The sequence below is a fragment of the Lottia gigantea genome (genome assembly GCF_000327385.1).
Source record: "Lottia gigantea unplaced genomic scaffold LOTGIsca_158, whole genome shotgun sequence".
Taxonomy (NCBI): domain Eukaryota; kingdom Metazoa; phylum Mollusca; class Gastropoda; family Lottiidae; genus Lottia; species Lottia gigantea.
The window spans coordinates 395,519-407,018 of record NW_008707924.1 but is presented as its reverse complement, the minus strand read 5'-3'; the positions used below and the strand labels follow the sequence as shown (position 1 = coordinate 407,018).

Here is an 11,500-nt window from a genome sequence, read left to right as displayed (position 1 = left end):
ATCGCTCGTGACATTTCATAAAGTGATTCATTTCTATGGCTTGAATAGTTTTCTCCTGTATTAAATCTTCCGTATTAAAAATATATGGTGTTTATTTCATTATTGAACAAATATGTCTTTAATAAATGTCCATCCTCCTTAAACGTATTTCGGTGCGGGAGACATTCAAAAGTCATTGGGTTCTCTTCCTGGATTCCCATGGTCAAAATATCCCGGAGAAAAACATCTCCCAGGGTACAATTATAGGTGTCCAGGCACGAGATTAGATCTGCATTTTGACGAAAATGATAAACCAGGGGAAGAACCCGTTAATAGAGTTGACGCAGCAGCGCTCAAACATGACATACTGTACAGAAACAAAGACATAACATTCAGACACCAAGCAGACAAACAAATGATACACGAACTTGAAAATATTCCCAATCCCACTTTCAAAGAGAAATTACAAAGGGCTCTTATCATAAAACTCTTGAAGGTAAAATTGAAATTGGGTATGGGCATAGCAGACGAAAGTCAAAGTTTTTGATAAAGATGAAATTTGGTCAGCCGATTTAATCAACATGCCAGTCGAGAGAGGGTACAAGTATTGTTTGACGGCGATCGACATATACACGAGATACGTTTGGGTCTTTCCCTTGAAAAACAAATCGGGTCTGACTGTCAAACAAGCATTCGAAACCATTATGAAACAATCCGACAGACGACCCCCAAAGTTGTGGGTTGATAAAGGAAGCGAATTCTACAACAGAAATGTGAAATCTCTGGGGTTTGGAATTTACAGCACGCATAACGAAGGTAAGGCCGTAGTGATAGAAAGATTCAACAGGACTCTTAAAAGCAAATTATTCAAGAAATTCACGGATTTGAAATCTCAAAAATGGCTTAAAATATTACCAGTTATTGTCGACGAATACAATAACAAAATACATTCGTCTATAGGTGTGACGCCAACGCAAGCCTCGAATAACCCGAATATCATAAAGTCCATCAACACTCGAAACAACTTTGAAAACGAGATTAGCAATTTGAATATTAAACCCAAATTCAAAGTTGGAGATCGAGTTCGTATTTTTAAATATAAATCATTGTTTCAGAAAGGTTACGTCGGGTATTGGACTAACGAGATATTTATTGTTGATAAAATAAATAGCACATCACCTCCCACGTATGAATTGATCGATCAAGACAAAGAACAAAAACTGACTTTTAAAAATGAATGCATTTCTCGAAAATGAAGATTTAGATGAAAGGTTAGGAAATTTAGATGTCGACAAGCATTTACGCTTTCTTAGATTAAAATTTTTAAAATTCAAATGTAAATTTATCTTCAAAATATTATTGAATGTGTTTTATCAGAATGTTATACAAGTTTTTCAAACATAAACTACGTATATATTTCGTCAATTGGGTCTTCAACAATACTTAGCGCATACTCCGAAAGAATTCGAAAAACATAACACCTCAAAATATTTTTGATATCTCGGGATTTAACTTTAATACAAAAATCATTATTTCAGAAAGGTTTTATCAACTTCAAAAAAACTGACTTTTAAAAATGAATGCATTTCTCGATAAATACTGAAAAGACACGACCACAAACTTTCAACTTGTGAAATGGGCAAAGGAGTTGAACGTCTCGCCGTTTTATTATTGCATTCGAGATGAAATTGATGAACTGAAATACAAGAAAGGTAAATTTTACGCCATCACAAACATTCATACGTCGGATCAAAAAGGAGTTCATCACTCTGCTTTACACAAAGATTCTTCGAATAATTTTTATTTCTTTGATTCTTTCGGTCTAGAACCGACAGAAGAGATAACGAAATTGACTAGCAAACCAATTAAATGTTCTACGTTTCAAATTCAAATGCCAGGACAAAAGCTGTGTGGACAGCTGTCGCTTTGGGTTTTATATCGGTTGAGTTTGGGAGAAAAGTTTGAAGAAATTATAATAAATTTAACTCAATAAAAATGGCAAACAAGTTTTGATTAGGGTCTTTATCTCTAGAATCTAAAAATCCCATGAGTTCTACGGCGTTTATAAACAAAGCGAAACCTTTTTTTGCGGAGACACCTTACAAGGGGATATCGATATGAACAATTTCAAAATAACTAATTTAAAGTTTCCAGGAAACGATAACGATGCCGTGAACAAGAAATATTTACTGGATCAAATAAACGCAATTCAAATAGATAAGGACCATATTGAAAATAGAATAACTGACGTGAAAAGATACTTCAGACGAAATATTAAAAATTATGTGGATGAACCCAAACTACAACATGAGTTAACGAGTTTGAAACGTCTTATTCAAGTGGATAAAACAAGTCAGTTGCAAAATTTAATATCTAACTTAGACGATAAGATTACGAAGGTAAAAATAGACGTCCAACGTTTAATAGATAACCCAAATGTAAACGAGGATAGATTGAAACGAAAACTAACCGCTATAGAAAGAAAACTTGGCGAAAACAGCGGATTGCTAGGAGAACTAGACAAGACCGTGGACAAAACTGAGTTACAAAATTCAATATTCAAATTGAACGAAAAGTTCGCGAAGCAAAAATCAGATGTTCAAAATATAATTAATAATCTCACACATCCCATTGACAAAGATACGTTGAAACGACAATTGACTGATTTGGATACTAAAATCACGGACGAATTAGAAAAAGAAGTGGGTGTGATTAAAAACTTTCTTCAAAATAAATTTCAAGATGATATCAAAAAATATATTAAAGAACAAGTCAGTCTTTTGGTATCTAGAATTGATGACGATTTTTTGAGGCAAGAGAGAAAGTTGACCAAATTAGAAGCTATTGTCACGGACAAGTCGTATTATTTCAATCTTCCATTCGAAACTGATACTGTCTTCGATAGAAAAGATATAAATCAAACAAATATGGATTCAAAGTAGAAATAAAAGTAGCTTCTCGCGTAGATGGAGAACCTAAAAACGTATTCGATATCGACGAAACGGAAGCGTTTACTTTTCGAGGTAGATGTCTGATTGAAATAGATTTTCCCATGAAGGTTAAAGTCAATAAAAAAAAAAAAAAACCCGTACACATACCCAGACCAATAGAATCGATGTAGACAAGCTGCTTGTTGGCAGGCTTGTTTGTTGGGTTCTACTTGCAAACTGCAAAGTAGATTATTCTTACCAACTGTATAGTCTGGTAAGAGACTGGATACGGACTTCTATCGGCTATGAATTTACTTTCCAAATGAGATAACAGCTAAGATATTAACAACACTTTATTTACATTCAATAACGGGAGATCTACACTAATCCAAGAAGTATACCCAAGACTCTTAGAATATTAGAACGATCCGATCTTCTCCCCAGCTAAAAAATGAATAACCCAAACCCTAACTACACTCCTATTTATCTCTCCCCCCAAGATGGCCAACATATGAAATATTTCTTTTGCTGTTCCTTAACCCTAATTGCCATGCCTGACCGATTCCTTTTCTATACCCCTATAGTTTCTTAATCTCTCAGTGTCTCCTTCCCTGCCGACATGGGATAGGTCTCCTTTGTATACTACCATCTCTTTCTAATTACTTACCTAAGCACCACACCGATGTTAATTTAAAAGTGTTAAAGATTACAGATTAAAGGCTACCACCCGTGATTACCCCTATTTGATTATTACATGTTGAAGGCTACCCCCCGTGATTCCCTATAGTTTACTTCTGGACTAATGTAAATCTCTTACAACGATTAGCAATATTGCATAAGTATCCCCCTTAATCTAGAAAATACATAAATATGATTTTCATGAACAACCCAAAAAAAAAATTAAAAGCAAAACAACAACAAAAAAAAAACAAAAATAAATAAAAATAAAAAAAATTACAATATACCACAAAAAGCGAACAGGAGAAAAATAAAACAACAAAATCTAGGAACATGCTCATGCAGATCGGAAAAAATTTTTTTTTTTTGTAGAAATTGTTTGTCCTTCCGGAAATGTCTTAGCGCTGAAAAAAAAAAACAAACACACACGTGGCACACATGTTGATGACCGATCAACACCTATTTCCAAAATAACACACACGTGAGCATTGGTAGGTATCTTCTGGAAATCTGGATAGGTTCGCTGGAGGACGCTATGTGGTAGATTAGGCGATTAATTCAATGGTGTGGGTAAACATTGGTGCTCGGTAAGGGTCGTCGTCTTCAGGTTCGGAAACGGGATTTCGTTGAGGTAATCTGGGTGGGATATCTTCTGGGGAAGCTTTCTGGTGTTTCTTTGGAACTGGTAACACTGCCGAATAAGTTGTTGCTAATTGAGTGGTATTCGATGACTGCACTATTTGCCGTTTTAGATTTTTCAATGTCCGTCGAGGTCTGATACATTTATTATAGAAAAAATAGGAAGAGAATAAGAGGACGAGTAAGGCGATAAGGGAGAAGAGAAAGTTATATAGCCAATGAGCTTTCATTGTAAAAGGATTATTCATCATGGGATTGGAATATTTGATGTCCTGAATTTCTGAAAGTAAATGGTGTAGACTCTTGTCTTGGATGGTGAATTTAGGAAGGGTCTTGAGTAAGGTTTTTCTAGAAAGAGCTGTGGAATTTGGAAATTGTTTAAGTGTTAAATTGAACAAATATTGGGAGAGATCCAGTAACTCGTAATTTGATTGGCGAATTTGATAGCGACTTTCTGCTTGTAAATAATGAGGTATGGAAAAAGCGGGATTGTGGCCGGAGCAACTGACTGGCATGTTGATAATATTAACTCCCTGGGTAATAGGTATATTATTCATCAAATTTTTGGACGGATCAAAGCAAACAAGATCCAAGGACGTTTGAATGGGACTAAAAAAGGAGCCAATTTCGTTTTAACTATGGGATAAGGTGGGGGGTGTGAAAAGATAACCTTACAAGTGTGGCGCACTAATTTTGCACTATGCAAAAAGAGAGACGGAATACATGAATGAGCAAAATTTGTAGACATTACGGGCTTATCAAAAGTGCAAAATGAGAAAGCGGCTGTTTGCAAAAGGTGACCTCATGGTCATGGAGAAGCATGTAAACGTTTCGGTCTGGGGAAATAGCAAAATGTGAATGGGAAATGTCATATGTTAAAGAAGTATTGTGATTGATGCGAGATGGAACGTGGACAATGTGATATAATTCAAAGATTGAGGATTTTTGGACAAGGGGAATGAGGATTAAGATATTAAAAGAATTTTAGCTGGGTACTAAGGTGACGCGGAGGAGAGAAAAATATTTGCGGAGGTTATGTTTGATCAAGGGAAAGGGAAGTTCTAAGGAAGTAGGAATTTGCTGCTGCACTTCTTCCAAGGCCAAAAATAATTGAACAGTTGAGATTAAGTTTGTCGACAAGTGACCCTGAATAGCTTCCATAATCTGACTATGCAAATCTAAAATTGACTGATGAACATCATGGAACGTGGAATGAAGAATGTGAAACACACCAGATAACTGTTGGGAAAGCTCAACAAAATGAATTTGAGGTTCTAAGCCGTCTCGAATATTTGAATATAGTTGGGAGATCCATTGAGATAAAGTATTAGCGGAGTTGACTAAAAGATTAATAGAGTGCCTATTTAATGCAACATTCTTGACTGTAGTATTTAAGATGGTCAAGCCGTTTTCGATAACATGTACAATTTTTTGTTGTGACGCCTTTAAAGAATCAACCTTGTCTCTAATCTTATCTACTGTGTCCTCGCTAACTGTACCAAAGAGAAAGGAAAGAACTGCACCAAGGGGCAACAAGCTACGTTTAGAACGACCAGGTTTAGAAGAGGTGGTGACTTGAAATTTAAAGTTATTAAAATGGGATTCAAGTTTGGAAAATTTTGTGCGCAATTGATCATATTCTGTGTTTAAAATTTTGACTAAGTTGTCGTTTAAGGCCCGAAACTGTTTAATTTTTTCATTTTTGGGGATTTGGTAATACTAAACTATCTTTGGATTTTCCGAAAAGGTTGATGGAAGCTTCTAATTGTTGGAGAGGCCGGGTCAACGGAGCCAAATCAATATTAAAATTTAGTAGCCAGGTACTGTATGATGCGTAAAACCGATTTTGCAGAACGAACTGAACGTTGTTTTCCATGGCTAGAGGGATTAAAAGTAACAAGAAAATGGGACACCACAAGGCTAACTGTCGATCCATACCTGAAAGTATATAATTCAGGTACTGTAGAGAAGAAGAACTAAAACAAAACTATATATACAACGTAACCACTCTATACAACTCCTATTTAAGTACTAACAAAACCACTATACAACCTACTCAAAAATTGGACCACACAATAAGGCCAACTGAGATTTTATGGTAGAATCACCGAAAGAAAGCAGCGGATATCAGTAAAAAGAAATAATCTATGGTAATTAACACCTAGTTAATAGACCCTCATAATACACACCTAATCCTACGATATGGCGGTTTAAAGTTACCAACGCAAACGTAACTTCCGGATAACCAAAGTTGAACACCTAGAACAACTGGCCGAAATTAGTAACGTTTATATTTCATTTCTCTACGCTGTAGAGTAAAACAATATATGTTTCATGTCTCTACCATGTAGAGTAAACAACATACTTAGTGACACTACGAAATATAAAAAGAATCTTCGGAATCCGAGGTATCATAATCAATCGGAGGAACGTAAGCGTAAGTATACGGTTGTGGTTCAGTCTGAATACCCAAAGCATGTTGAACGCGGGCTAAAGGCATATCATCTTCAGAGTCGAATTCCGAGTCTGAGTCAACTGAATCCGCTAATGGCATAGTAGGATTAACAACCTGAGGACGTGGTAAGGTTCGAGTAGCACGGAGAGGTTGTTGTCTATGACCCTGATCGTCGATATTCTGCTGGACTTTGTCGAGAATATGTTTGGGGTCCCCACGCTCTTCGTCCCAAGAAATATTTGGATTAGCCAAACGTAAATGTTCCACATGAACCTTTTTTGTATTGCCAGTTAATTGGTGTTTGATTCGAAAGTTGACCGGTGAGAATTGTTCTATTATGCGATAATAAGGTTTCCAATGAGTCGTTAATTTTCGAGAATGGTTTAATTTAGTTGTAGGATCATAATAATAAACTGGATCACCTACTTCAAATTTTGTTTGTTTACATTTGGTATTGAAATATTCCCTATGTTTACGTCGACTTTCTTCTAAATTGTCTTTGACGTTGACATAAGCTTCATTTAAGCGAGAAAGGGTAGTTGGGACATAATCTTCTCCGAAATATTTTAGTTTGGGACCTAAAAGTGTATCCATCGGTAAGCACACGTCTCTCCCGAAATTGAGAAAAAATGGAGAATATTTAGAACTACCGTGGACAGATGATCGGTATGCCATGCAAATGTCGGGAAGATAATCATCCCAGTCACGCTGATCATCTCGAATTAATTTTGCCAAACTATTGTTTAAAAAGCCGTGAATGTTTTCTGTTTTTCCATTTGATGCCGGATGGTAACTACTGGTTTTGATATTGTTAATATTTAATTGCTTTGTTAATTGTTTTAACACATTTGAGTTATATTCCATGCCACGATCATTAATTATCAGCTTAGGACAACCATAGCGGGGAATAATTTCTGTTAATAATACTTTTGCAACTAATTCTGTAGTCTTATTAGGCAGAGGAAACAATTCGACCCATGTACTAAAATGATCAACAATAGACAAAATATATCTATTGCCATTATCTGAAACTGTTAACGGGCCAACATGGTCAATTCCGATTATTTCGAAAGGGTATACCGGTTTAGGCATTTCTTGAATTTCGGCTCTCTGCTTTTTTAACTTCCGGGTGGTACATTTGACAAAAGTTTGAATGAAAGTGACAACATCTTTGTACATGTTTTTCCAGAAATATCTACTCCGAACTTTATCGTCAAGCTTATCAATGCCGGTATGAGATCCAAATGGTGATTCGTTAAAATCTTGTAAAATTTTTACTTTGAAAGAATCAGGGATTACTAATTGCAGCCGTTGGGTTTTATCATTTTGAACTGGTCGGGATATGTGATAAACAACGCCGGATAAGAGAACATACTCGTCTAGGGATTTGTCGTCTGTTCCAAATGCTAAAGCTTTGCGTAATTTGCGGATCTCCGGGTCTTCTGATTGAATTTTGCCGGGAAACGTCAATTCCAGTCTGGCTGTGCGTTCATCATGCTCATCGTCGGAATCAAAGTCGTTTGAAAAACTGCCGGGCTATTACATATTTTGGTGTTTGGAATGTTCGTCCATCTCGAGCTGCCAGAAGCCATTCTTTAAAATCTAAGCACGTGAAGAATTCACAGTCACCTAAAGACGAAATTAAGTCATCCATGTTTGGGAGGGGGTAAGAATTTTTGGTCAATTGACAGTTCAATCTACGCAAAAGCGGTACGATTTATCTGGTTTCGGTTTAAGAACTATCGGTGAAGAGTATTCGCTATTACTTGAACGAATTATACCTGCTTCTAACATATCATTAATTTGTTTATCCACTAATGCTTTTTGAAGTAATGGAATGCGATAAGGCCTTAACCGAACAGGTGGATTTGTGCCTGTGTCCAATTTAACTTTAACTATATCACACTTTCCAAGTGACAGGTCATTAGCGGCGAAGATATCAGCGTGTTGCCTCAAGAAAGATGTTAGGTGATAGCGTGCACCCGGTTCGATGTGCTCCAGTTGTTTACAATCAAACACCGCTGAGAAGTCTGAAGTAAGTGGGCGTTCCTCTTTATTAATTGAACAAACGGATGACCTTTGGTCGTTAACAATGCTATTAGGTGAGATTACTTCCGCGACTGCCAAAATCTGTTTATGGTTAATTCTAAAGGAGGAGCCAGTTTCGTCAATTAATTCCACATGAACACTTGTTTTTTGTGGGACAATGAATACTGCTGGATATTAATAGGCCGGGTTGATCAAATAAGGTTTTACACGTATCGATTGGTGAAAATAATATGCATTTTCCTTTCATATAATGCGGAATTTTAAGTTCTAAAATATTAGATGAGTTTGGTGGGACATGCGTAGACTTCCGGATGTGCAGTAATTTCACTGTTTTATATTGCCCAGTTTTTGATCGAGAATACAATGGAATAATTTCATTATCTAAACGTATGGTGTGACAATTATAATCCATTATAATACCGAAAGTTTGAAAAAAATCGTTCCCTAGAATCATATCTCTGCCTAAATTTTGTATTATATGAAATTCGTACTTAATGTTGGTTTGGCCTAACTTAAATCGTAACGTACATTTACCTTTGACATTTAAGGATGTCCCTGTGACGCCGACCATTTTATGCAATTTGTCCCTATCAGTAATGAAGTTGGATAAGTTGTCTTTTGGAAGTTTTAGGAATGTTGTATAGTCAATAGCAGAGCATTCAGCGCCGGAATCATTTAGAGCGTACAGTAAACATTTGGACATATTAATAGCACAATAAGTATTGCCTACTAATGGTTTATTATTACCCAGGTTTGTCTTTTCAGTTACCGTGACATTCCTGGGTTGAACTAGTTTTTTGAAGGGTTAAAGGATGATTGCATACGTCGACAGTATCTCTGAACATGGCCGGGGGTATGACACTTAAAACAAATAGGTCGACCGTCTGAGGTGTATTGATAAGATCCTCGAGGGGGTGGGCGTTGGGGTTGGTTAGGAAAATGCTCCTGAAAACGAGGCCTGAAAGAAGTTGTCTGCTGGTGGTGATAATTTTGAACATTATTGCTAGCACCTGAATAGTCCGGAACTCTGGGCTGGGAACCGTCGAAAGGTGAGTCGACCTTTTTAGATAGTGCTAATATCTGATCCATTTTGTCCGTCAGGAGTTTTACATTGTCAACTTGGGACATCGACTTCCATTGGGGTTTCTTCTCGATTCCTACGAATGTTGAATGTGCGGGAGACTTGTTGTTCAAAGGAGGCCGTCCTCAAAGCAGCATCAATTGTTTCAGGGCGATTACGAATTAACCTTCGAGCTACACTGTCCTCTATTAACCCATCTACAAAAACGTCAACCAAATGCGACTGAATGAAAGGGTATGCAATAAATTATAAGCATCATCCGCCAAATTAATTAATTTATCACCAAATGCCTGTACCGATTCACCATGACTCTGCTTGGCCCTGCGCAACTTTTGTAGAGTAAACTGTTGGTCAGAATGATCACTAAAGCGAGCCGACAAAATAGCCTTTAAATCGCGCGAAGAAATATTAGGATTTGCTTTAATATGCCGTAATACGAAATTGCCTGCTAACCCCGTAGATGTCTGTAGAGCGAGTCCAACTAACCTTGAATCATTGGCACTAACCGAGACGCCTGCCTTTCCAATATCCCTAATCCACTCAGAAAACCTTTTACCACCCTCACCAGAAAAATTGCGAACTTGTTGTGGTAAGCCTTGGGCTCGTAACTCTAACATTAATTGTTGAAAATTGCCGACATGGGATAGGTCTCCTTTGTATACTACCATCTGTTTCTAATTACTTACCTAAACACCACACCGATGTTAATAAAAAGTGTTAAAGATTACAGATTAATGGCTACCACCCGTGATTACCCCTATTTGATTATTACATGTTGAAGGAGGGAAATGAGTTTCTTTACAATGTAAACTAACAAAAGAGCATACTTTTTATCAACGCAAAGACATTCTAATACTATCAGTACCGGTAGACTACTATTTTGAGGCTAATATTCAAAAAAAAAAATTTGATTTGCTCAGACATAGGATAATTAAGATTTATCCTAATAGTAATGGACAAATCCTTCCGTGTATAGCCAAGCATGCCTAGGCCTAATCACCGCTTCAGAGACATCAATAATCATTAATCTCAACTCAACAGGCTTTCCCTCCGGCTTTCCCAATCCAATATCTAGTACAGTGGTGTAACCTATTTTCGTCGATATAAGGATTCAACACCGAATTTCGTCAAAGTTAAAAAAACGATTTTTTTTTGTTATGTCTCAGATGTTTCCTCAGATATTCTACAAAATATTAAAAATTGGTTTATTTCGATTTTCTTCATGAATCCTTCACTTTGACCCATATTTCATGAGCAACCAACTCGGCAACGTGTTTCGTTTTCGTGTACAATGTTTGATCTATAAATAAGTCTAGAAAAACACGTTGTATGGATACCGGGTGGTATAATTAACTTCTCTTAGTATTTATCTTTAATATCAATTCATTATAACTAGTAACAATTCCTTCAAAGAACAACGATTTAAAAAAAAAAATAGTGACTGACAAAATAAGATACGTAGCGTGATTTATTGCTAAAAGTCACTGAAACAACATAAGAATATGGTCCACTTTGTGTTCCATAGAAATTTTCTGCTGACAAGGAATTCTAGTTGATCACGTGACCTCATTCGTTGGACTACATTCTAGCAGACGACACTTGGAATTCCGATTACCGCTTGGGATTATAAGGAAATTCGGCCGATAAAAAATGGTGACGTTTGGTAATAAGTGAAATCCGCCATTTTGT

At 36.5% G+C, this 11,500-nt stretch overlaps 2 protein-coding genes across 2 annotated transcripts; one reads left to right on the top strand and one right to left on the bottom strand.

The window, feature by feature from the left end:
- Nucleotides 1–2,096: 2,096 nt before the first annotated feature.
- Nucleotides 2,097–2,921, top strand: LOTGIDRAFT_173425 (hypothetical protein; the record flags this gene model as incomplete). The annotated part of the gene is made up of 1 exon (XM_009050902.1): nt 2,097–2,921. One exon carries the CDS (start codon nt 2,097–2,099, stop codon nt 2,919–2,921), a length of 825 nt encoding a protein of 274 aa, XP_009049150.1.
- Nucleotides 2,922–10,008: 7,087 nt separating this feature from the next.
- Nucleotides 10,009–10,479, bottom strand: LOTGIDRAFT_173423 (hypothetical protein; the record flags this gene model as incomplete). The annotated part of the gene is made up of 1 exon (XM_009050901.1): nt 10,009–10,479. One exon carries the CDS (start codon nt 10,477–10,479, stop codon nt 10,009–10,011), a length of 471 nt encoding a protein of 156 aa, XP_009049149.1.
- Between the last annotated feature and the right edge of the window lie 1,021 nt (nt 10,480–11,500).